At 47.3% G+C, this 27,904-nt stretch overlaps 1 protein-coding gene across 2 annotated transcripts in view; it reads right to left on the reverse strand.

Moving 5' to 3' along the window:
• Positions 1-27,904, reverse strand: part of KPNA3 (karyopherin subunit alpha 3) — an 802,806-nt gene that overhangs the window by 102,207 nt on the left and 672,695 nt on the right. For both annotated transcript variants that reach the window (XM_078657369.1, XM_078657368.1), the window contains exon 15: positions 21,749-21,911. In XM_078657369.1, the coding sequence (XP_078513495.1) occupies positions 21,749-21,911 (163 nt within the window). The remainder of the gene's footprint in view (positions 1-21,748; positions 21,912-27,904) is intronic.

Consider the following 27,904-nt stretch of genomic DNA (forward strand, 5'->3'; position numbering starts at 1 on the left):
AGAGAAACTGTGGCTCACATTTATGCATGGGCTCAAAAGGTGAGCCAATTAACCTTGTGAGGACTATGTTAATATTCCACACTGGGGTAGGTGGAAGTATTGGTGGTATGACTCTTAAGTCCTTCCATGAGAGCTTGGATTACAGGCACTCTGAAAAGCGATAAATACTGCCTATTTTGTAGATATGCAGATATCGCAGCGAGATGTAGTCGGATAGAAGTGTAAGCCAATCCTGACTGCTGCAAGTGTAACAGGTAACAAATGATGTTTTGTACTGAACAATCAAGAGGATTGATGTTGTTACTGCAAAAGATAAACCATTTCCATTTAGCTGCAGAACAGGCTCTTGTAGTAGCGACAGCTAGCAAGCTATGTATGCTAAGTAGGTAGCTATACAGAAGTGTCCTTTATACAAAGAGGCCTACCTTAATTGAAGAGGTGACAGTACCGCTTGGCCCACAGCTGCATACTTACATTGCGTAGATTGGAGACAGTAATGCTGCGTAGTGTGGACACTTTTACATGTTGCAGCACAGCAAATGTGTTTGAATGTTACTGCAGCTAACAGAGCTGCTGATGAAGAACCTGCCCTGGTGAAGTACGCTATAGCTCTTATTGTTAAAGGCTTGTTAGCCTTGTCATGGTAAAATTGGATCGCGGAGGAGACCCATCTTGCAACCGTGGCTTTAGTTATTGCTGTTCCTTCTCTGCCTTGTCCATAGGCCACCAGCAGCTGATCGTTTATGTCTTTTGTTTTATGTAGGTGGAATTTTAAACACCTCAACATTCAACGTGTCTCAAACCAGTTATGCTGGACATGAGTGGTTTGGAAAAAAGGACTGAGTTATTACTGGTTTGTTGGGCTAGAACTGTGCTGGGACTTTTGGGATAAAAGTCGGGTTCGTTCGCAGAGCTACATAGTTTTCCGTGAAATGCAGAAAAGGTTCCTTGACTGTAAAAGCTTGGATCTTGCTAACCCTCCTTGAGTGAGAGCCACGAGGAGGGCCACCTTCCAGATGAGAAACTGGAGCTCTGCTTTTTGAATTTGTTCAAAAGGCTACCTCATTAACTGTGCGAGGACTAAATTGAGCTTTCATTTGGGAGGGGGGGCAAGCACTGGGGAAAATGCGCGGAAGTGGCCCCTCAAATTGTTTTATAAGACTAGAAGCACAGAGAGTAGGAATTTGGTAAAACAAATGCTCAGGAGGCAACTGAAGTGGGTGAAGGTTGTTTTGTTGGCTCCAGAAACTGAATTGCTTCCATTAGAGGCAGTATGTCTTGTTAATGCTGTCCGCTATGGATTTGGCAATAAATTTCCAGCACTCCTGTGAAATATCCAAGTCCCTGAATCCTAGGAACTCAGGAGCCATGCGTGCACATGAAGAGATTACAGGTCTGGATGGTACACTTGGCCCTTCTCTCTGGTCAGCTGAGATGGGGATGGCTGTAGGCATTTGGGCCTCGACTCAGACAGCAAGAGACATTCTGGGAACCAGTACTGCCTGGGCCATTGTGGCGCTATCAGGATCAAACAGCAGCATTCCGTCTTCATTTTGGTCAATACCCTGGGAATTAATGGGATGGGTTTAAAGTGAAAGCATATATACCTGGACCATCGCATTAAAAAGGACATTACCCCTTGACCCTGGTAGAGGTATTCTGCTGACATAATACTGGCATTTGGCGTGCTCTGTAGTTGCGAAGAGGTCCAACGCTGGTGTTCCCGACATTCGAAACACCTTGGTGGGACTGCTCTAGCTCCCACTCGTGACAACTGGGCTGCGTTCTGCTTAAAGTATCTGCCAGAATGTTGTGCAGACCTCCGACATGTTCGGCCTTGAGAGATCCAATGTTGAGTCGTCCAATCCCATAGCACCTAAGCTTCTTGAGCTAGCGTAATGGATTTAGTTCCCCCTTGTTTATTGACATAATACATGCTGGCTGGTCGTCTTGACCATATGAACCAGCACGGAGGAGCATGCTATACTTGGTAAGAAAGCTTGAAGAGATAGGAAAATGGCTTTGAGCTTTAGGCTGTCGATGTGTTGATGTTTCTGCACAGAGGACCATTTGCCCTGAATCTGTAACTCTTGCAGGTCGCCTCCCCAGCCGTCCACGGAGGCGTCCGTTGTCAGTATGAAATCTGGGACAGTCTGGAGGGAAGTAAGGCCGTTTACTAGATTTGGTGCAAGTAACCACCATTGCAGTGCATCTACCATTTGTGTTGTGGTCTCTACTATATCCTTGAAGGATCCCGGAGGGTGGCACGCTTAGGTGGAGTAGTCGGCGGACGCGGAGTGAATTCTAGAGTATGACCAAAGGTGACAAGGTCCAGCACACAGAGATCTGTGGGTATTTCGAGTCACTTGTGGACATAGCTGGAAATCTTCGCACCCATAGGTTGGGAGAGGAGGGAAGCTGGTATCCTGGCATGATCATTGCTTCCTGTTTGAGTCACAACCTTGTTGAGGTATTCGTTTGCAGCATCCCTGGCAAAAGATATCCGCTGTAGATGACTGGCTGTAAGATGGAGGATTGTAGGACTGCCGGTATTGTGATTGGTATGGCTGATAATGTTGAGCCCTCTGGTAACCTCCCCTGTAAGGGGCAAAGCCTTGTCCTCTAGCCCCTCTGAAAGGCACCTAAATGTATATGTATAATATGCCCAACGACATCACTCTGTCTGTGCCATTCTTAATCGCCAACAATGCTTCGTCAATGTACTTTCCGAATAGGGACTCGCCATCGAATGCCATTTCCAAGACTTTCGTCTGCACCTCGGGTCTAAAGGTGGTTGCTTTCAGCCATCCTTGCAGTCTGAGCACAGCAGCTCCGCCAGTTGTTTAAAGCCTGTATTGGCTACATCAAGGGCGCAGTCAATGGTTTCCGAAGCTGCACGCTCCCCTTCCGCAAGTATCTTCAGTGCCTCTTATCCTCCGGTATAAGGTCTATTAAACCTGCCATATCGGACTACATCTGGCGGTCGTAGCGTCCAATAATGGCGAACGCATTTGCTGCCCTAATTGTAACTGCTGCCATTGAAGAGAAATGTTTCCCTAAAATGTCCATACTATGCCTTTCTTTATCAGGAGGAGTGGTAAAAGGGGTAGCAGGGTTTTTGGAACATCTTTGTGCCGCTTAAGAAATGATAGAGCACGGCTTGGGGTGCCCAGTGAGGCAAGATGGAGAGTCATCTGGCACCCTATAGTTCTTCTCAATACGGGGTAGCACCGGTGGTATGGCAGCTGGTGTCTTCATAATTTTGATGCCTTCCTGCCATATGTAATCTATTTTTTTTTATTTTTTTAAGTTTTTTATTGTCATTCGTGCGAATATACACAGCAGTGTGCCTACAACCATATTTAGGCCGGCAGCGATACACAATCAGTAATGCAATAGGAAAGTCTTCAAAGATTAGTATAGGGGCAATCAACGGGAGCATCCATTAGCATAATAATACTGTACTAGGCAAAGATACGACAGTTCTTACAGCAAGCCTACCTGCAACTAAGTAATGGTCAGCGGGGGCACAGCATGTGGGACAGCACAAACATCATCAGGGTTAATACAACATTGAGGAGAGTCAGCACCGCAATCATCAGGCTCAATATACCACAGTCTCCCCTAGGAGGAACGGCGGCGCAGGGTCGGCACATAGCCGTCAGTTAGGTGTCCATACGGAGCAGCAATACAGTGCACAACGTCTAACAAGCAGAACCCTGAAAATTGATCCCACCTGCATGCTCACACCGGCACGCAGAGACGCCGGCCAGGAGAGGGGAGTCCTAACAACCAATATGGCAATGTCAGTGTGATCCCCCTACACCGCTCCCCCTCCGCCATCGCCCCACCCAGTGCATCTGTATCTATTCCGAGTCCGAAGCCACGGATAGGCCAGTAGCGTCGGCATCCTCCCCCCCCCTGTGATGTAGGTTGAGAAGGTATGTCTGCAGAGGGCCCCATATATCAGCAGGCCTGGAGCTGGGAGGCAGCAGTTCTACGAATATTCCATACTGTTCCTGACAATATAACATGTCTTGCACCCAATCTTTGAATTTCGGGGCCCGGCCCCGACCCCACCTGCAAGCCAGATGTCTCCTCGCTAATAAAAGCGCAACGTTAGTGAATTTCCGTATCGTCCGCGCTAACTGTGCGGTATAACCCAGTAGGAACAGCAGTGGATCCAAGTCCATAGTAACCCTTGCAGACCTGTAACCAATATTCTTGGACTTGTGGACAGCCCCACGCCAAGTGGAAGAAATCCGCCCCCTCCTGTCCACACCTGTCGCATCTATCCGAGTCCGCCATGCCAAATCTGACCTTCTTGACCGGCGTGTAATAAAGCCTATGGAGGAATTTGTAATGTATCATTTTGAAGCGACAGCTAGACATCACAGTTCCGGATAGGTCACAACAATACTCCCATTGCTCCTCCGTGATCTCACTGCCAAGATCCAAGGACCAGTGCGCTCTAGCCGCACTCTCCACGACAGGCAGCTCCCTCCGGAGACATTTATAGATATTGGACACTAGATGTGCACCATCCGCGCTATTCAACACAACCGCGAGCGGGGAAACACTGGGTGGTTCCTGGGGGTATTCAGGTAGCAAGGCTTTCAAGCCCTCTCGCAGCCGTATGTAATAGAACAATTCTAGGGGGTTGGGCGTAAATTCCCCAAAGAAACTATCACGAGACCGAAACACGCCAGTTTGGAATAGGTCGCCCCAAGTTAGTATCTTCAGCCGACGACACATTCGGCGGAATCCCGCTTCCTGAAAAAGCGCCATCCGTGGGTGATACGACCGTGGCAATCTGGCTGTGTATAATAATGAGGCGTGCAACCGCTTCCCAATTCTATGCCATGCATCCATTGTACACGTCACTGTATTAGTGCGCATTTCCAATTCCGATACGGGGGCATGAATCACCCCAGTCAATGGCAGTGGATGCGCTATCCAGTCCTCTGCTGCAACCTGAGGCATGAAAGGAGCGGGCTTTATCCAATAGTACAAGTAATGTGCCTGGGCACTCAAATAGTACACCTCGAAATCGGGGACATCGAAACCCCCCACATTGTAAGGTTGCGTCATAACAGCCCAGCGAAGTCGCGCCTGCTTGCCCCCCCCACACCAGTCGTATAAGTTCAGAGCGTAAAGTTTTAAAAAAGAAGGCACCCGGGTGATAGGGAATATTGAGGAAGAGATACAGGAAGCGCGGCAAAACCACCATCTTTATGAGGGAGACTCTAGCCGCCATGGAGAGGGGCAGTGCAATCCATCGTGTCACCGAATCAGATAGTTTCGACACAGCTACACCATAGTTCATTCGCAGCGTATCTCCCCGATCTCTCGATATCTGTATCCCCAAGTAGCGCACTTCCGAGGTGCACCACTCCAGAGGATAGTCAAGCGGGAATTCCGACACAGCAGGTGTTAGGGGGAAGAGCTGGGACTTTCCCCAGTTGATAGTGACGCCAGACAGGCCCCCAAAGGCGACAAACTCCCTCAGTAAGGCATTCAAGGTGGTCTGGGGGTCCTTGACGAACAGCGTGACATCATCAGCGTAGAGGGAAATAGAAAGTTGTCGCCGAAAGCAATTAAAGGCGCTGTCTTTGTGTAACTGGCGGATGCGGCAAGCCAGCGGCTCTATCGCGATGGCGAAGAGCAATGGGGAGAGGGGGCATCCCTGGCGGGTGCCCCTCGTGATAGTAAACTTATCAGACAGACAGCCGTTCGCAAGCACCCTCGCCGTCGGAGCAGTATATAACAACCGCACCCAGCTCACAAAAATCGGGGGAAACCCCATCCTCTGCAATACCGTGAACAAGAACTCCCACTCTACGGAATCGAAGGCCTTCGATGCATCCAAAAAGATCGCAGCAAGAGGTATCCCGGGGCTTACTGTCTGTATCAGGGAGAAAACCGTACGGAGGTTGTGTGAGGTAGATCGCGTAGGGATGAATCCCGACTGATCGGGCAGAATAAGCGTGGTCATGAGCAAGGAGAGTCTCGTGGCGAGCACCTTGGCCAGGATCTTGGCATCGCAATTCAGGAGCGACAGCGGGCGATAAGAATCACAGTGCATAGCGGGTTTACCAGGCTTAAGTAAAGATGTGATTACCACCTCTCTCATAGAGCGCAGCAGCACTCCCACCTCCAAGGCATCCTCAAATACCTCCCGCAGAACCGGAGCCATGATATCCACATAGCATTTGTAAAATTCGGCGGGAAGCCCATCGTGGCCTGGTGCCTTCCCGTTGCTCAAGGACATGATGGCATCTCGTACCTCGTCCAGCTCAAGTGGCCCCCCTACAAACTGTCTATGGGTATCGCTTATCCAGCAGAGCGCAATATCCCCCAGGAAGCCATCCAAATCCACGTCACTGCTCGCCCGAGACGTGTATAATTGTTCATAGTGCGTTTGGAGAGCGTTAAGTACGCCAGCTGAGTCTCTCCATACCTCCCCATCAGGTGTTGTGAGTTCTAAAATAATGTTCGAGCCACGTGCCTCCCGGACTACCGTTGACAGCGCTCTTGCCATATGTAATCTATAATTGGTATGGAGCATACTACTTCCTGGTGTCATCCTTGAAAACCCATAAAAACCTGTTGGCTGCCATCAGCATAAAATTATGAAATCCTCCAATATCCTCCAGAGGAGAATCTGATAGGAGATGCGGAGGAGGGGAGGGAGTTGGTATAACAATCGTCCCAAGGATCAGGAGCAGAGATTGGATCTGCAGCTCACCTTCCTCTCTATCCTTATCTGAAGCTAAGGCATCCGGTGCCCCAGGGACAGGTGGCTCAGGGTCAGGAACATTTACAAGTGTGCTTGGTGGCTGAGTGGCTGGTGTACCTGGAGTATCTGATTGAAGTTCCGGCCTGATTGGCTTATCCTGTTGTGACGGGAACCACAGCCAGTAATCCGCCAACATAGCATGAAGATCCTGTATCAGTGATGGTAGTAGATGTGCCATGTCTCAGGGGCACGGATCTGGCTGAAAACCATATGAATGGTAACGGTGACATGGAGCCATATCCCTTCTGATAGTATTGCGATTCGTCATGGTAGTCCTCATCCTGACATTTTACATGGCTGGTCGTAGGAAAGTCTTGTCACTCTGGTAACCTGAGTAACCCTCGTCAACAGTGGCTTAGACGGGGCAGAGATATAACCGGAGAAGAAAATTCCATCATCAACGGGGTCGCAAACAGAAGAGCAGTTGTCGGTGACGGGATCTTCGCCAACGGTATCTTAGTTGACAAGGGAGCGTCTAGGGTCTTCAACGACGATAGAGTCCTCGTCGGCAACGGGCTACTGGAGACTCTCATAAATGGTATTGGAGCCTGGATTGCCATCATCTTCACTGTTGCCATCGAAGACGTTGTTGATTTAACTTAGATTGTCGTCGACGAGTGAGGGAATGTCGTTGACAATTTGTTTTAGATTTTCGCCCCCCAGGATCTGAAGAGGAGGCTCTTTGGCGATCTCCTTCCCTTCTAGAAGGCATAGCAGGTACAGACAGCTCCTAGGAGTGTTAGCTCCCTTGTCTTTTTTCGAACTTTAGATGTCCTGGGAAGGCTTATGATGCTTCCTACCTTCACATGAGGAACAGTCTTTGGATCCGGCCCTCTTATGAGATGGCGGATCTCTCAATCTCCTCCTCCATAGAAGGCATTGGTGTTTAGTGGTCTGAAGCTACAGTCGCAACCTTCCCTCTCTGTCCCTGAGGGTTTAAGTTGAAAAGGTGCAGCAGATTTTGCACTCTCTCACCTCATGCCTTGGGTAAAGGCAGTAAATACACTCCTTATGTGGATCATCCACGTGGACTCTTCTTGCCACAGGTCTCACATGGGTGGAAAAAGCATATCTTGCAAGATGCCATGATTTGTAAAAGTTGAAGAAAAAAACTCAATAGCACTCAAGGAGACTCACTTCCACACGAGGTGCGGGGAAAATCTGAGAGTCCCTGTCTCTGCGGAGTGTGTTCTAGAGGGTGCTGGCAGCTGATTGGCTGGGTTGCAACATTAGGTCATTTTTTTTTTTAAAAGAACAGATAGGCTATAATGGCCTTAAGCCATGTCAATAGTAGCCTATCAAGCTGTTAAAGCACTGCTTGAATATTTTACCATGGGACTGCCATCTCGATGATAGGGAATGATTCAGGCATGTGAATCTATGAAAGATACCCCAATACTGGATAACTTTTTTTTCTTTACAGAAGATTGGGTCACAAGACCTGTTGCGACTCTACAATGCAACAGCATACTACCGCCACCTCAGATTGTTTTCCCTTTCACCGGGGAGTATAAGTGGAGCCCGGTGTCAATGACAGTGCGGAGTGCATAGCAAAGGTAGTTAAACTACATGGAAAATCTGTGTAATCATGACTTACTTCCCAGGAGGAGGAAGGGCCCATTTGAATATATATACCACTACATACTAAAACAGAATGGGGACAGGGTAATATTTTCCATTTGTAGCAGATGTGGCTGTAATATACATGGCCTGCATAGACTATAAAGTTGTCCCTCTCAAAAGTGGTGGCTAGCGAGTAGATGACCCAGGTCTGCAAAAGTGTTCTTAAGGCCACCTGACAAACCAAAGTATGTTGGGGTTGTAGAGTGTCAACACAATAATGCTTGATGGAAAGTATGTTGTACTGGCCAAGTAGCAGCCTTACAGATATTTGTTAAAGGGATGTTACCCAAGCAAGCCAGTGCTTCACACTTTTTGCATGTAGAGTGGGCTCCCAAAGGCATGGGGAGGCCGGGCTCAGCCAGTCTCAATACACTTAACTATCCATATGGTAATGGCTACTTTAGAGGTGGCACAACCCTTGTCGGTTTTGTTGAAGGCTACAAAGAGCAGAGTAGACTTCCTAAAGGGTTCAGTACTATCACCATAGTACATAAGCACTCTCTTAACACAAAGTGTGAAGGGAGCTTTCAGTCACAACTCTGGTTGCGGAAAAAGATAGGCAGCATTGTTATGGTCATGTGGAAAGGATAAACAACCGTGGGCAGGAATCTGGGGTTGAGACGGAGAACAACACTCCCTTTGCCAACATGAATGAACTGTTAGAGACTGAAACTCACGAATGTGTCTGAGGTGGTTTGCCATTAGGAAATCAAACTTCCAAGACTTGTAGCTGACACAAGTGTAGGGGTTCAAAAGGAGGACCCATGAGTTGTCCGAGAACTACACAGAGGTGCCAGGCAGGTGCTAGTGACCTATTTAGTAGTATTACTCTCTGTAGTCCCTCCATGAATGCTTTAATGAATGGTATTCTAAGCAAGGAAGAGTGGTGTCTGTTTTGGCAGAATTCTACAGCTGCTATTAAGAGTAAGCTTTTGAAAGTGCAGGGAAGGCCTACCTTTTATAAAGGTAGGAGGTAGGAAACAATGTCCTGCATGTTAAGACAACTTACCTGCTTGGAAATGTAGCAATGCATAACCATTTTCCATTGTGTGCCACAGCAGGCGCCAGTAGCAGGCTTTTGCACTTTCCGCAAGATAAAGCCATGCATTGCTCTGAGTGAATACGGTCACCAAACTTTAAGAGCTCAGTTGTCAAATTGCAAGGTTCAGCTCTTTGGGATCGGGGTGTCTAGGCTGACCATGGTGCTGAGTGACAAGGTCTAGTATATGCAGGCTTCTCATGAAAGTTGACTGATATCTCTAGGAGCACCGAATACCAGGTCAGTCTGGACCATGTTGGTGCCACGAGGATAAGGGTCAGGGACAATTTTCTCATCTTCATCAGGACGTACAAGATGAAGGGTAGAAGCAGAAAAGCGTGGGGAAATATTCCGGACAAGTTCATCCATGGTGCATTACCCATGGACCTTGGGTGCGGGTACCCGGTGGTGACGTTTTAGCATTTCATGTTTTCGGGGGTGTCAAACAGGTCTACAGCTGGGAGCATCCCCCACCACTTAAAGTAATTGAGGGACTAGTGGGAGGAATCCCCATTCATAGACATATTGATGCAACCTGCTGAGTAGATCCGCAAAAATATTCTACACTCCCAGCAAACGTAATGTTCTGTCAGCAAAATGCTGTTATGAATTCCCAATGCCAAATGTGTTGTGCTAGCGCAGTGCTTTTGGGGCTGTGGCGGGTGGAGGATGACACCACCTTGCCCTGGATGCAGAACAAGGCTATTATGTTTTCTGTCTTTAGTATAAAGGGGTCAATGCTTTGTAGCAGAGAAGCCACTAGTGACAAACTCTGCTTGTACCACTCCTAGTTTTTCGGTGAGACCCATGCCAGGCTGAAGCATCTGCGTTACAGCACTGGGTTTATCCTCACTAGAGGACAGATGCAGGTCACTGACTTCTGCTGTCTTTTAAATCACAACAGCAAAATATGTGCTCTCCTCAGTGGCCAATCCAGTGTCTGGGAAGTTGTCCAAACCTCAAGTATCTTGTAATTCTCCATATCTATTATCTTCATCATATTGTGGGAACATGTCCCCCTGACATCACTGTTATTCTAACTCTGATAAGAGTGTGACAAAAAGTTGATGCAATGTATGCTTGCAGTCGTGCATTAACGGCTGCATGTGTCAGAATTAAGATGCCTGACAAAAGGCTATGCTTAGCAGGGTTCGAAGATCAGTCTTAGCCACAGTTGAGACTAATTTGGATAGGAGTCAGACTAATATCGGATGTGGATCCACCAATGTCGATGTTGAAGTAACTGGTCCTCAGTGTGGTACTGGGACCAAAGTTGCACTATGCCCGGTGCTTGTTGCTTTTCCAAATAACCAAAGTTGAGAGCTACAGATGATGCAGAGGATGAACCCACTGGCAGAAGTCCAACTGGTGGCCCCTGTGGATCATTGGGGCCCAAAGGTGCACAATAGGGAGCAGGAAGCATGTCGGAAATACAGAGCCTGGCCTCCGTAAAGGCCTTGACTTTCTGCGATGTCGCCACAGATCCGGAAACTCTGGTTGCACTGGGACCAGACTGGAATCAGCTCATCAGGAGTTCATAAACGAGACCAGGTGGCATGTTGACGCCCTCAAGCATTCTCTGGAGATCAACCATGGCAGGCAGATTCTCGCTTGGATTTCTTGAGTTTCTTATTTGACTTTCCTGAGGACTGCGATAAAGATATATTGTGGGAAACGGGCCGTCCTTTCAACTTTGACCACTCATGGTGCAGAGTCTTACTGTGTTTTGTGACATAGAGCTTCACTTCATGATCTCGTATGTCCTTCGGGTTCATCAGTGCGCAGTTGTCGGAGGTCTGAGTCGTGTTCTGATCCGGAGTAACAAAGGCATACCCGGTAGGGACTTTTCACAGGCATCTGTTTGCAACAGTACATACTAGGTTTAAACCATGCCATTTTAGGAGGGGCCATTTCTCTTGCACATTTTTTACGTTTTTAGGAAAAATTAGAAACATCTCATCAGGTGAAAGGGGCACTGCTCTGCATCCGCACCTGAAGGCGTAAAAATAAAGTAAATGACGAACAAGTTACTTACCTTCGGTAACAATGTGTCTGGTAGAGACATAGTCTAGCCGCAGATTCCTTAACTTAGAATATTCCCAGGCGTCAGACTGGATCCGGAAAACTTTCTGCAGCAGCAGCTCTGCACGCCAGGGGGAGGAGCTGCACGACTCAGTCCTGACGTCGTCATGTACTTTCTGCGTCACAACACGGAGCCACAACCAAAAACTATGAGAATATAGGAACAGTGTGCAAAAAGGATGACAAAGAAATTGAAAGGTGGAAAACAGCACCATAAAGGACAGTGCCAGGCACTGGATGTTGAAAAGTAAAAAAAGGAAGAGCAGAGCACTGCTCTGAAAAACAACCCTACAAAGTGAAGGCCAAATCACCTTTAGAGGGAGCTGAGGATGTGAAAAAACAGCCTGGCAGACGACAGAAAGTTCACGTTTATAATATATATAACCTTGAAAGACAACAAGTCCGGAACACAGGGTTAAGGATAACTCAGCACAAGATGTCACCAGAGAGAGACGTAGTAACCCCTATAAGAGACCCACAGAATGTGGCAGAGCCACTAGATTTGAACCAATGGGTCACCAGGGTGGTAAAAGACCCCAAGGTGAAGGGGAGAACAGGGTGAGGGAAAAACATGAAAGATCTCACAGCACACAATCCAGGCCGAGGGCTGGAAAGAACACATGACATGAGCATACCGCCCTATCCCAAGAATGGGCTGAGTAGCAATGAAAATAGAGGAAGCATACTGTGTTGGAATGAAAAGGGGGACTGACCAGAGGAGGAAAGCTGTTTTTTGGACCTGACTGCCAAGGTTAGCGAGAGCGTTGCTGTGTCGCCGCTGGAGGCGGACCCCCTGTGGGTGTACCGCGCCGGTCTCTTAGCAGACCGAGAGGGTCAGTGAACTACCCTTCCCAGCTGCCCTGCAACCAGGAAGTGGAGGCGGGACCAGAGAGCGCGCTGACGGCGCTTAAATCCGACGAGAACCACCGGCAGAGCGGGGGACTGACCAGAGGAGGAAAGCTGTTTTTTGGACCTGACTGCCAAGGTTAGCGAGAGCGTTGCTGTGTCGCCGCTGGAGGCGGACCCCCTGTGGGTGTACCGCGCCGGTCTCTTAGCAGACCGAGAGGGTCAGTGAACTACCCTTCCCAGCTGCCCTGCAACCAGGAAGTGGAGGCGGGACCAGAGAGCGCGCTGACGGCGCTTAAATCCGACGAGAACCACCCGCGACGCGGGAGCGCGCGGGAGCGCCCGGGGCTAAGCCCGGGCAAAGGGCGGGCCCTCTGTGGCCCTCAGAGGCCTGAGGAGCCTGGGCCTGGGCTTGAACCCCTGCCCGATTTACCCCAGCCAAAAGGAATAAGGTGCTCACGGTAACCGTAAGTCGGTAGTCTATTCCCACACTATTTTTACTGACTAGGTTATTTCACCATCTATATAGGGGTGCCATGAACTGCCGGGAAACCAGAAGCATGGCCGCAGCAGGTACTAAAAAACTAACTGGGACACTAGACGATTTCATCGTCCGCACCAATGCACTAATCGACCAGGGAATAATATTAATGGATAGGAGAGTATCCCAGGATCTAGCTAATGCCAGGAGATCTTCGCTGGGTCTTATCGCCCAGGCACACACTCCCACCATCAACTCCCGGCATATTCATAACCCAGCTGATCACACTGAGGTCGATAAGGAACTAGACGTTGCTAATTCACAACTGGATTTAGAAGCTACCCCCAATCTCAACATTTTGACAGAGAGTGGATTAGACGCCACTGAGCTAGATAACTTTCCCGTGGTAACTAATATAGATCAAAGGGGTTTGATAGAAGGGGCAATCCCGAAACGAAAGGCAAATAATTCTACCACCCCCAAAGGGAAAGTAGCTAAAATAGCGCAAACTGTTCGATTTCAACAACCCTCTACTGCAGATCAGGGTATTGTTTGCAATAATTTGCTAGCTTCCTCCAATGATATAGGCGGGGTGAATCCCACAAATTTTGGCTTACCGATTAGTCTTCCAGACGACACCGTCTTAGACAGCAGCCTGGAGGAAATTTTGGAACTCACTGGGGAGGCCACCAACCTAGCTATACAGAATCAAGATGGCCATGGGCAGGACATGGTCAATAATATAATCTTTAACACGATTAAAAGCCTTCTGGAACCCATAGAAGTTAGACTTCGCGGCTTGGAGACTATCCTGATGAATATCCATAAGGAGATAAGTGCTCCATGCTTCTCTATGAATGCCAAGACATCCCATGCTGCGAGTATAGCTAACAAGTCATCCTTGGGCAATAATGTCACCGCGTCTAAAACTAATCCCCCTAAAGACTCTAGTAGTACTCCTAAACAGGGAGGTACGAAAGCAAAGACCCCTGTTCCCAATTTACAGGTGAATACATCCAATGCTAATCAAACCTCCAAAGCCACTAAAGAAATCCCTCAAGCTACTAAACAAACTACCCAAGTTACATCAAGTGTTTCCACTTCAGTAACCCCAAATCCTGATCAGGCCCCGCGAACTAAGGCTGCGATTCGCAGAAACATTCATCTTCCACCAGACGCTTGTCCCTTTGTAGTGATTCTTACTGGAGTCACTGAAATTCCCCCATCGGAAGTAGAATCTCATCAGGCACTTAAAAATAAGGTGTGTCATTGGCTCACTAAAAACCATCCCCTCCCGCCTAACATTCCTAGTAAAATTTTAATGGTAGAAAGAACTCCATGGGTGGGCGGGAATAGAAAAAATCTGCAAGGGGATTGTGTTGTGGTGACTTTCGAGAACACTCAGGTTGTAGAACACATATGTAGTAGAGCACCCAGACACCTAGCTAGCACTGTTATGGCTAGGCCACTTTCGTATTTCTATCTACCAGGGAATCATACAGATAAAAGATGGAGCTGGCTAAGAGGTCCACACGATCCAAAACCTAGACAGAGGTTTACCAACCCATGGGAGGAACAATCATACGGATGGGAGGAGGAGGGCGATGTGGGCTGGAATCTAGTGAGGAGAAGGAGAGGCAGACCACTCCAAGGGGGTTATGCGGTAGGGCCCCAAAATAGTTACTCACAACAGTATTTTCAGGCTGCAAATGGGCAAGATAGCTACTTTGATTTCCCAACTGTTAACCGTTATGAGTGCTTGTCAACCACGGACTGGGTTGACTGACATACACAGGGATCACTAAGTGGTCAGCGGCGCCATAACTCCCAGACTCCTATGTTGAGAGAAGATAGCCTTGTGGATCTGCAGAAGATTAATTCAACTCTCTCTCCTGATGATGGCTTGGAAGCTACTGAGGCTAGAGGAGTGCATAACAAGCATAAATCCAATAAGCCACTTTGTAAATTCCTCACATGGAACATAGCGGGTATTACTGCTAAGGCCTTAGATTCTAGTTGGCAAGGGTTTGTTAAACAATATGAGATAGTGGCACTTCAAGAAACGTGGGACACGTCAACCTGTTTTTCATTGGATGGTTTTCACAGTTTTTCAATCCCAGCCGTACCAGGCGTGAGAGGGAGACCCAAGGGTGGGCTTCTAACATTATTCTCACTGAATCTGGCTGGGTCTTTTAAAAAAATAGAACCTGCTCCCAGGAATACGCTGATAATTGAGTGGGCTATTTCGGACCATCAACCCTTTTTAATTATTAATTTTTATAATTCCAGGGATGGTTCTTTTGTAAACGAGCATTTGTCTGCTCTGTTAGATTTTTTGTCAGTCTATAGACACGATTGCACTTCCGTCCCAGAGATTGTTATCCTGGGTGATTTTAATATTCACCCCTGTGAGGGGGACTGTTACAATGACAGGTACGGAGGATCATTGGTTGAAGGGATCCCCCATTTTGAACACACTAAGGAGGGGGAGGGGCTTGAGAGCTTTCTGGCCACTTTAAATCTATTTGAATTGGGTTTTGGTACAAATGAAACCAGACCACCTACATTCATTGGGAGAGATGCTAATACCATCATTGATTATATTTTTGTATCACCAGGGGTGTTAGCTAGGGCTTGCGAATACTGTGTAGTGCCTGCGGTCTTTAGCGACCACAACCCTGTTTTGCTGACCTTGGACCTGGATTGTTCCATGACCGAGAGGGAAACAGGGGTGGTAGCCCCAAGGGATCTCACCTCTAAAGAGCAGGGGAGGAGGATTAAGTGGGAGAAGATTGTCCCTGAGAATTTCTTCCAAATACTAGCCCAGGAAACAGAGGCAAAGATGGCAGTTTGCCTTGATCCTACTTCCTTGGGGTCTGAGGTAGTGGCCGCTTACACTGAGATATGTTCAAGCATCTCTAAGAATTTGGAGTCCAGGAATGGCCCGCAAGGTAACAAGCATATACATAGATGGTTCGATAGGGAATGTTCAAAAAAACATAACGCCCTATTGAAAGCACTCCAACAGAGACCCAGAGACAGGACTCTAGTGGCAAGTCTTCGGCAGGGTTATAAAACTGCACTCGCCAATCGTAAGACTCAGATTAAGGAGGAGGCCTGGGAGAGTTTACTGTCCGTAAATATACTGAGAGACAGTAGGAAATTCTGGGCCATTATTAACCAGCCCTTCTTTACTGAGGATGGGAAATCAGACATGGATTGCGTGATCGAAGATGAAAGATGGCTTAATCATTTCAAACAAATCTATGAAAGTGAAGTTTCATTCCCGTCAGATAGTGTCCCTCCGTGGAATATTATGACCATGGATTTTAACATCTGTGAGGTTGAAAAGGCCATTAAAGACACAAGTAAACATAAGGCACCGGGACCTGATGGGGTACCTGCTGATCTCTACATGCAGTATCCCCAATTCTGGTCCAAAATATTGACCAATGTTTTTAATGCGATACCTTCGGCAGGCTTTCCCTCTTCTTGGTCCACCTCTATAATTGTTCCGATTTTTAAGAAGGGGAACAGGGGGGACCCGGCTTGCTACAGGCCAATCTCCTTGCTTGACTCTGCTGTTAAAATCTTGGGCAGAGTCATTCTACAAAGACTCGGGGATTGGCTTGAAGGGAGTGGGGTCCTCTCTGACCTTCAGTATGGTTTTAGGGCTCACAGGGGGACCATGAACCAATGCTTAAACCTCCACCTCATAATTAGTAAATACACCGTGGTGAAGGAGGGGCATTTATATCTAGGGTTTATGGACTTATCCTCCGCTTTTGATTTGGTTAATCGCTCTAAACTTTGGCTTATTTTGCGGGATTTGGGTTTGGACACTACTTTGGTGAATTTTTTACATGACCTCCACCAGAATTTGTTTGCCTCCGTTAGGGTTACAAGGGAAGGTAGATGTACTGAAAAATTTAGATCAGGGAGAGGGGTCAGACAGGGTTGCATCCTGGCCCCTCTCCTATTCACACTCTACATTAACTCCCTGGGTAAATCACTCAATCTAGCCACCATGGACGTCCCGCGTATGGGAGGATCCCCTATCCCGGTCCTCCTGTACGCGGATGACGCCGTCCTAATAGCCCGTACAGGCATTGGTCTGCAAAAATTGTTAGACCATTTCGGATCATTCATGGAATCTTTAGATTTAAAGATCAATACACTAAAATCCCATGTCATGGTCACGGGCACACGTAGGAAAAGCCTGAAGATTAAAACTTTTAGTTGTAACGGATTACAAATCTCTAGGGTACCTTTTTTTTGTTATCTAGGCGTCACTTTTGACGAAAAAGGATCCTGGGGACCTCAACTAAAATTGAAGGCCAACGTAGTTGCACGATCTACTACAGGTCTCATGAGCTTTTCTAAAAAATTAGGTTCTAGGCCCATGGTGGCCATGATCCGTATCTACAAATCAAAGTGCCTGGCTATTGCATCCTATGGGGCTGACATCTGGGGCTATGCTCCTTCTCAAGGCATTCAAATTGTAGAAAATAATTTTATTCGAACTTTGTTATCACTCCCAAAGTCATCGCCTACATATTCCATCCATAGTGAAGTCGGCCTGGGCCACATTACTGACCTTCTAAAAATGGCCCCCCTGCTATGCTGGGTGAAAACCTGGACAAACGAGGAGATCACGTTGAACCATCTCATACTCAAAGACTGCTTGGCCCTGGACAAGGCGGGCAGTATTCCCTGGCTAGCGTATGTTAGAGCGGCATGCGTGAAGCTAGGGCGCCCGGATATGTACTCTTCTCCACAGGGTCTCAAGAAAGAAGATGTAGGGTGGGTTAAGTTGCATCTCCGGAATTTGCTGGAGTTAGATAGGGAACAGGTTGAACTCAACAAACCCATGGTGAGAACCATATATCGAATTTCTACCTCCTCTGCCATGGAACCTTATCTAACATTTGTGACAAAACCATACCATCGTTTTCTTTTATTGAGATTTAGGTTCAATCTTATCTATCTAGTGCTGGGTTCCAACATAAAGTGGGGGACCCTTGAAATTACCCCACCTTGCACTTGTGATAGCTTCTCAAATCAGGACACAGTCCACTTTGTGATGTTTTGCGAACACTATCTGGAGCCCCGGAAAAAGTTTTTATATCCCATTTTGAAGGAACTTAATTTTGTCCAAGTAAGGCCTGCACTTTTACACCTGCAAATGTTGAACACTGTGCAGGTCACATATGGTGTAGCCAGTTTCTTGGTGGCGGCTGCCCGATTGAATAAGGCAAGACTTACCCAGACAAATATACATCCTGGTTGACATTTTATCAACTTTATTCTGGGACACCGGATAAGGATCATTGGGACATGGAGGCGCTTGTCTTTTTCTGGTCCTTTTCTTATAGTGAACCTGTTTTGTATTCATATTTTTAATAACAAAAAAACTTCTTTTAAAAAAAACCTCTTTTAATGAATCATTTTAGGAACTGCAACATGTGTATAGTTTGTCTAATTGCTAATTTTAATCTATTTGTATAGTTCTTATTTTTTAAAAATGAATTGTGTATTGCTTTTATGGTTTTAATTAACCGAATAAAGATATTTGACTGACTGACTGACTGAATGAAAAGAAATGTCACCCTGCCGAAGGGCAAGCCACGTAGAGGGGCGAGTATAGAAAGCCCATCCTGAAGAGGTCCTCACAGAACGGGGAGGACGGGCGGGCGTTAAGGAATCTGTGGCTGGACTATGTCTCTACCAGATACATTGTTACCGAAGGTAAGTAACTCGCACATCTGATAGAGAAATCTAGCTGCAGATTCCTTAACTTAGAATGGATACCAAAGCCATACCCGTAGAGGAGGCGGTTCTGCGACTGAACCCCACCAAGTTTCAGAGAGAACTTGGCCGAAAATAATGTGACCAAAACAGTGCCATCAAGCATGTGATGAGGCACAGTGGGGACAGTAATGTCAGCACAGTTAACTTCTAGACCATGAAGCTCTGAAGAGAGCGGAGAACAATGAAAGGCACCACAAGCCGACAAGAACAGCACGAAAACCCCTTTTGTATATATCGGGTTGAGAGAGGGAAAGCCCAGAGCTACAATGTGCATACTGGAGCAAGAGTTTACAACTTCAAAGGGGAAGATGAACCAAGCCTAGGTCCGGAGGGATCTGCAGGATCTGAAGTGTCGACAAAGCAAAAGGCGATTACTGGCAACCAGGCAGAACAGTGGAAAAAACTGTTGAACTTGCACCTGCAAGATACATGGTACAATGGAAGCCAAAGGCAGACTCCTGCCCAGCAAATGCTGGTATGGGACAAGAAACGCATACTAGATATGCGGGAGTTAAAAGGAATCTCATGACACTGCCAGAAGTGGAACTGGACCTAGGGTTTGAAAGATCCACCAGATGCAATGCATCGCTGGAAGCAAAACCCAGAGGGATGGCAACCGGTATGATAGATAGCGCATACCTGCCCAGTATGTAGAGTAGCGAAAGAAGCAGTGTTCAAGCTTCAGCAACTAGACGCATGTGAAAACACGGGCAGGCGACCAATCAATGGGCAGAAGGCCGGTAGTAAAAGGGAGACACGCCAAGACATAAGCGGTCTGTTACAACCGGCTAAAGGCCAAGGGCACCCAGCCAAGCGTCAAAGTAGGAGCGACACTAAGATATGTAAGCATACCGGAAGGCACCTTAGCACATCGTGTGGACGTTAGAACCACACGAAGAAAGGAAAGAGAAAAAGCTGGCGAGCACACGCGTCGAGCCACCTAGACTCCCTAGTGGGAGGCAATAAATGCACTGCGGATGTAGACTGCAAGGCAAAGGCCGCCTGAACCACAAGTCCCTGAGCCGTAGGGTGAGTGGACAGGCAGAGTGGATCACCCAGAGCAGGACGGTGACTAAAAGCAATAGCCCAATCAACAGGGTCACCAGAAGAGGGTCTTGCCCATGTACCACGCACAATGTCAAATAAAGAGCCGCCACATTGCAGCAAAGGCTCCACATCTATAGGCTCCATATGGAGCAAATCCAGTAAAGGATCTGAAAGCAGAATAGCAGCCGCCCTGTGAATGGAACGTGCGTAAGCAGCACCAGCTTTAGTTGCCATCCGGCTAGGCGATAATAAACCGTTGGTAGGAGACTGTTGAAGACTAAGCAGTCAACTCGACAACAAAAGTGGAGAAGCTGGAGACTGACCCGAAGGCCAGGCAACACAAGGCACTTGCACCATGGGCCCCTGACGCGGGGAATCCATAGAAGCGTCAAACTCTTGACAAGGGAGAGGCATTGTTGCCGGCACCGGCGTCAATCAACACCGTGTGGAGGTTGCAGCAACCTCTTGAGGAAGCTTAGGTGTCGGCACCAGCGTCGATGGACGCCGGGGCAGAGTCGTCTGGACGTAGACGACCTCCACAGGGAACTCTACCTGGACACCGTCCGACGTCGATCCCACAGCAAAAGGTGCACGTTTGGGCGGACCGGACGTTGAGCGGACGTCGGGGGCAGCGCTGCCTCAGACGTCAGCACAGGAAGCCGTTCAGGGCTATGCGAAGACTGACGGGGTGGACTGGACGGGTGACTGTGAAGACCCACTGGGCTGTGTCCCGTCAGCGTTGTATTGTCTCCGGAACCGGAGCCAATGCACACAGCCGGCACCGAGGAACAATCCGCTGGCGAGGACCCGACATGAGTGTCCTCCACCTGTTTGGGACTCGAAGGCGCTCCAGGGACAGGTGGGGACATCTGAAGTGCCATAGAATACGCCTCCATTTGGGCACGCGTCGAATCAACCCCCCAAAAGGGTGGGTTTGGCGGAAACTACTGCCGGGCGCCCTTACCTGGCATAGAGCGAGAGGAGCAGGCTCCATCAGTATGCGAATGAGAGGACGACCTCCGTGCTTGCAGCTGGTGTTGCCGTCGAGCGACGTTCACGGGAACGACCCCTGGAACGAGCCCGAACCAGAGGGGGGAAAGACGACACAAAGGTGCTGGACCAGACAGCAGTGCGGCCAGCAGTTTCATACTGTGTTCTCTCAGGGACTTTGGCTTAATTCGCTGACAGGCATCGCACTCTTTTGAGTCGTGGTGCATGCCGAGGCAACACATACAGATGAGGTGCGGGTCAGTGCCAGACATCTGCCGCGCACAGGCTTCACAAGACTTAAAATCCGAAGGCATTGCACACTGTCCCAGCGACACCGAAGGTGTCGAAAAGTCCTAAAAACCAGGCCAAGGAACTTCTGGTTTTCCGGGATCCACGCTGGGAAGCGGAAAAGGAGAAACTGACATCAGCGGCCGGCAGGGGCATATTGGGCTCCGGTGACGTCATGTTTGTGGATGACGTCAGGGCGGAGTCGTGAGGCGCTGCCTCTGGCGCGCAGAGGTGCTGGTGCGGAAAGTTTTCCCAATCCAGTCTGACGCCTGGGAATATTCTAAGTTAAAGAATCTGCGGCTAGACGTCTCTATCAGATGGATATGATACTCTGTTTGTCAAATACAGAGTGGAACATCGATGTGGAGACCTATGATGCCACCTGCCAGCATGCAAGAGTACTGCTTTTTAGTTGTCCAGATCCAGTCTGAAGTCTGGGGAATATTTACAAAGTATGTAATCTGACTTTAGAAGAATCCATCAGAAAATCATTTAACTTTGAATACTTTCACTTCTGACACAATTGTGTAGTAGGCACTTTTAGTGCGGACAAATGGGCTCTCACATTAAAGTAATTATAATTTCACACTAGATGGCCTAATACAAATATACAATTAAACACTCTAATGTGCCCAAGGCACAAAGTACTACTAGTGAAGATGTTTTCATGAAATAGGGATACACACCCATTCTTTAACAATGCATCACTACAGCAAGTATTGTGCAATTAAAAAATCCTTACCTCCACATTCTTCAATTATTTCAGCTATTGTGCTTGCCTCATCACTGGCCATCAGCAGGATATTCTTGAGGCCATCAAGGACTACCTGTACAACCTGTGAGTCCTTGACTGATAGCAAGTTGCAGAATGGTGGGATTACATTCTGCTGCACCAAATACTCCACCTTGAGAAACAAAACAAATTTAGAAATGTTATCACGTCACAATTGTTCAGTGAAACACTCCTTTATGCACTGGATATGCTTTGCTATAGGTCACGTGAGCTATAACAAGACGGAAAAATACCCGGACAGACACAGGAAAGTAATCCAAGTACAAACACAAAGACAGAGCTGAGACTGGATAGAGTGCGACAAGCGGGCGGCCTGTAGCTGCTATAAGCATCTATGCACCGTTATGCCAGCTCTGCAAAAATACAATTAAAATAAGAAAAGCATGCCCAATCGTAAACAAAGCAACCAGAGTGTGAGAACCATCAAACCTATACCTGGAGCCTGATCAGCCAATATGACAAGTAACTCTACCAAAGATTACTTGTCTACAAATTACTGCTGTGCTAAAAATTGACAAACTTAAAGATTCAATTTCTCAGATATTACTGCAGTAGTGTTGCTTATTGTCCCTGCAAATATACATTTTTCTCAGCACGTTTCCACAGAAGTCAGATTACCAAACTGACAATGAAGCTTTGGAATGTACTCTGAAAAAGAACAATTCGTTTCATGCATTCAAAATTAAATACCCACGCCTATTAAATTCTTTTCACGTTCCATTCATGTATATGCAACAAAGGAGCCTTCTTATTTCACATCTGTGCCTGTCAGTGGCCATTTCGGTCTTATAATTATCCACAAAGATAGCAATCTTTAAATTTCAACAGGCTTCAACATTATTGCTTTTAGTTCTAACATACAGACACATTGCCAGTTAACTTGTTTGGTCTCTTACTACTTCGGCACATTTTCAGGGCGATTATTAGCAGATCAAGATGAATGACATCTTGCAAAACGGTGAACCAGGTAGTTACGTGATAGCAAAATCATTATCTATATTAGATGTCGACCAATATCACAAAACCAATAAAGGTGTCAAACTGAAAGATCAGGTTGCTTTCATCATCTACCTTGCATCACATTTTCACACAAGTCGGCATTCAGCTTTTTTCGGTCTTGCTTAATTTAACTTGTAGAATACATTGCACCTCTCGTCTGTTCTTTCCAAGAAGCATTTTAGTGCCCTGTAACTTTATGCTATTGGAAGATTTTCAGCAGTGACACAGTTGGTTCAATTCAAATTAAGAAAGAAAGTGAAAGGAAAGGATTCACAGTAAGCACTGATTTATACTTAAAAAGCAACAGCTATCACTTTTTTATAGATAGAGAATTGATTTGGCAATATATCTGACCAAGTTTCTTGCACGTCTGAAGGCTGCTTTCTATGACATTTCATTTCATATTAGAGGAAAGGAAAATGTTACTACCTTATAAGCATCTGTTTGTGGCATGTAATGCTGTGTCATATGTGTATACTCGTGCCATCTGTTAGGCTTGACAAGGTGCAAACTGTTTTTCTGCGAAGAGGTCTTTAGAGTCAGGAGATATAGTGACTGGTAATTCGCATGGGCATCGACTCCATTATTACATTGTTTTTTCCAACAGCGGGTAAGGATGAAAAATAGAGCATAGAGAAAGAGAAGATGACCATGTGAAGAACAAGAAAGAAAAGTCCTCCACAACATCCTGAGGCTTCTTGTGGGAAGGAACGGTGGGCGCATGTGAATCTACAGCACTACATGCCACGAACAGATGCAAATGGACGTGTAGACTAGGCCAGACACCTGGATATGAAGGCGGTAACAGACCATGTGCACGGGTACTTCGCTCTACCCTGGGGCAGTATTGGAAAGGGGTTCTTTCCATAACCAATACAGCATTCCCAAGAATAGAAGCTGGAGTTTAAAAAAAGCCCCGAAGGGACATTGAGTAAATACCAGTCGTCGAGCCTGACTGAGGTCATGACGAGACTGCAAAGATCGGTTGCTTTTCCAGCAGGTGTGAAGATAGTTTGAAAATGACAGGCGACAAACACAGAGAGCTGCCGACCAACCGCTCTGTAGAAACACCGCCTAAGCAGACAGCGGGGACAATACATTCTAATAATGGAGTCAATGCCCAAGTGCATTACCAGTCATGGGCAGAGTCACTACACCTGGAGACTCTAATTACTTCTTAGAAAAACAAGATTTACATGTCTGAGTTCAACACTAGATTGCAAAAGTATGCACTGCATCTGTGTCTACACCTACACATGACACGAACAGATGGTTACTTTAAGTTAATAATACAGATTGCTCACTGTATCAATGATTCACAATACAATATCTCTGCGTGAGGTGAGTGAGTACAGTTAATAATCCAAGGATGTCATGCAACAGAACTGACGAATTATCGGTCTCTTTGCGCTGAATTGTCAGAAAGTAATCTTTGGCAAAGGCATGCAGAGATCCGGTGGCTGCTCAGCAAATATCAATCAATAGTACACCTGTGGTAAGTGCAGTATAGGATGCCACGCTCCTCGCATTATGTGCTTTAGAGCCATTCAATGGGTCTTTCTTGGACAAAACAGAACGGTAACAGTGTTAAATAATACTCTTGATCACCACTTAGCTTTTCTTAGCTCCAGTGAAACCTAAAACAACAAGCATTTGCAATGCAATAGGTCTCGCAGTAATTAAGTTTTGAGCTTTTGGCATTGCTTAATATTGCAACACTAATTGCAACAAAAGTCAATAAATTGTAGGCCAAAAAAAAGTGTTCTGAGGGGTTTGAAAGGGTCTATTCTAGTTATTTTTATTCTGGGAGGGTGAATCCTTTATCTTATAGACAGCCCGGTGCAGATCCTGGGTCCCATCGACACCCTCCACATGTAATCACCCCACAAAAAATCCATTCAAAATGCACCCTTCTATGCACTGGATATGCTTTGCTATATGTCATGTGAGCTATAACAAGACGGAAAAATACCCGGACAGACACAGGAAAGTAATCCAAGTACAAACACAAAGACAGAGCTGAGACTGGATAGAATGCGACAAGCGGGCGGCCTGTAGCTGCTATAAGCATCTATGCACCGTTATGCCAGCCCTGCAAAGTAGGCCGTGTTAGACAAAAAGATGTCAGTACGGCTAAACATGCACAGCAACAAAATAAAAATAAAAAATGCACGCAGAGGGAGAGAACCGTGCCTAAACTGTACATAGGGTTTCCTGGCTAGGGCCGGTTGTATCTCACCTAAACATGGCTCCAAATTATAGGTGTCCTTTATTTTCAGGAAGTTAACTGTGAGAGAGCCTATGCATAGTAGCAAATACACGCATATGGGCGCGCTGGTCCCTCGATGTGGCGCAAACCACACTTGCTGATTCCGGCCACTTCTTCACCACCGTCAAGAGGACCGCAACCTAATGCCTGCCTTCTCGCTATCACTAGCCTCAAATGGCCCCCAATCCAGCAATCCTGCAAGGCTCATACGGGACTCTACTACCCCCGCAGCAGAGGCAGCTTGTCACCCGCTCCCTCTCCGAACATTCGAGAGGGGGTTGGGGGGGGATACGGGGCTGGAGGCAGCAATAGGGCAGGGAGTACGGCGAGCACGACTACGAGGGGTGCGGGGGGGGACTACCCGGGAGCATTATAACAAACCACCGACCTGTGCTGGGTTCCCAAACCTAGCCACCTTGCTGCCAGGTCACTCTACTCCGTGCTGCAAGCTGACCGTACCTCGCTTCTTGCTTGAAACGCTGTCAGACTCTGCCCAACTGCTTCCGTAATCACTTCACTACCCACTCATGTTGACTATTTTAAAATAAAACGTACTCCCTGCATGCTCATCATACCATGTGAAGTTCCTGCGATGTGCTATGGCCTGGGCAGACGGGCTAGAACATGTGCAAAGTTGTCATTCTTGCTGAGGTTAGGCCAGTTTGAATAATACAGCTCGCCTCTGTATGCAGTGACCTGAAGGTCACAAATTCGAACCGTTGCAAGGTTCTCAGCCTTCCACCCTTATAAGGATGGTAAAGAGAGTGGTCACATTTTATTTGGTAATAGTAGCAATAGGTACGAGTTAGCTGTACCAGTACTCAGTAAAACTTGCTACTAAAAGCACCATGGAGCAGCAAGTATAGGCTTGGAAGGACCATATAACTGAAAAAAACTATAGTACAGAAAACAGTGCTAAATTAGTGCAATGCCTGTACTCTAGACGACCGTCAACATCCAGCTGAAGAATTCAGTGCAATATCAAAAAAAGCTTCTTGAGAACATTAAAAAAATAACTCACTGCCCCCGGAATCTCGCCGCGGCCGCACCGGAAGTCAGGCAAGGTCGCCTGTGACGGGGGCGGGGCCGCGTCCGGACCGGAAGAGGAGGCAGGCGTAGTAAATGCGTCTCGCGGCCCGGGGCTCCCTATGAGCGGTGGAGAGCCCCGGGCAGCCAGTAGGATGTGGCGCAAGTGTTAAAGAGCCGCAGCGTGAACTCTGCGGAGGGGGCACGAGGCACATGCCTGGTGCCTGCCCCTGCCGCGTGCTGAGAGCGGAGTCCCCCTGAGATTGGCCCGGTAAGTACAAATGGAGGGGGGGGGTGTCTCGGTGCACTTGTGTGTGTGTGCTCGCGTGTGTGTATGTGTTTGTGGGGGGTGTGTGTATGTGTTTGTGGGGGGTGTCTGTATGTATGTGCGTGGGCGCTGGTGTGTGTGTTTCTGTGTGAATGCGCATGCGTGTGTGGTGTTGCAGCTTCCCAGGAGACAGCAGCTGGCCACAGCGAGCGCGAGCGCGTGCGCGTGGCCCGCTCAAATCGCCTCCTTGGAGAGGAAATGCGCGCGGCCAGGTGCTGTCTCCTGGGAAGCACACTCGCTAACAATAGGTCTCCTGGCGGACACAGCGCTCCGCGCTGTTAAACGCCACGAGACCTAAAAACTAGCTATCTTCTCAGTGCTATCTTTTATGGTGAATATAGAAGGAGGCAAATGCCTACAGTCTGTCTGTGTAACCAATACTCTTCCTTGGAAGGAGGTCAAAAGAAGAATGGAAGGGTTATAGAATGACCCTAGAGGAATGCAGTAGAACTTTCAGTAGCAAGGATGGGCAAGTATGGAACCATAATGTCTGAGTGAAAAACAATAAATGGTGATTGGACTTGTCTACTGGCCGAAGTGATTGCCACCAGGAATACAGTCTTAAGAGCTAGGTGAAGAGAACAACTGTGTGCTGGTTCTACTGCAGCTGCTAAGAGAAAGGAATATGCTAAATTTAAAAAACACTGTTTAACAACAAAGGCAGTGGCTGCAAATATGTATAACAAGTCTTTTAAAACCCATGCTACAAAAGGAGACCTGAACTAGGATGGGGCATCAGGAACATACAAAAAAAGATACAGAGCGAAATACTTGTTAACGTTAAGGCCTGCCAATCCTTGCAGAGTAGGTGAAAGCACAAAGAGCAGAACGTCAAATAGGAGAGTCTCGAAAGACTTTTAGCCTGTATACTTGCACCAAGAAACAAACTTAGCCTAGCAGTCTGCATGGACGAACTTGGTTGGGTTTTTTCCGGTTGCTGAAATGACAGAAGGTCTCCAATTCTCCACACATGTAGATAAAGTATCAGGGGATGAGTTTAAGGGTTCAACCAGTATGCTGAGTATTTATATTCTATGGGGGAGGAAAAAGGGATGCAGAGTGGAAAGTTCCGAAAGATTGGTGCACCAAACACTTCTCCCCCAAACTGGGACAATAATCAGTTAGGGATGATCATGCACATTTATGCACCTTTGAAGGCAGAGGAATTGGAGGGAAAGCAGTAGGCCCTATGCTCAACTATGTCTCCCCAGGGTAAGACAGAGGAAAGAGCCAGTTGCATAACAGAGTTCTTAGGTGTGACAAAGGGACCCACATCAGAACATTCCAAACAGAGGATCCCTTTAGTCACTTGGCAATGGCGATCCCACTGAGGATCCCCCATGGATAGGTGTAGGAAAGACCCCTTTTCGACATGGTCACCCCCACTTCGTGCCTCGTAACTGATTTCGATTGAATGCACTGGGTTCCTGCTAACCAGGTCCCCAGTGCTCTTTCCCAAAACTGTGCAGTTGCTTCCCCCAAT

Source organism: Lissotriton helveticus, chromosome 8 (genome assembly GCF_964261635.1).
Source record: "Lissotriton helveticus chromosome 8, aLisHel1.1, whole genome shotgun sequence".
Lineage (NCBI taxonomy): Eukaryota > Metazoa > Chordata > Amphibia > Caudata > Salamandridae > Lissotriton > Lissotriton helveticus.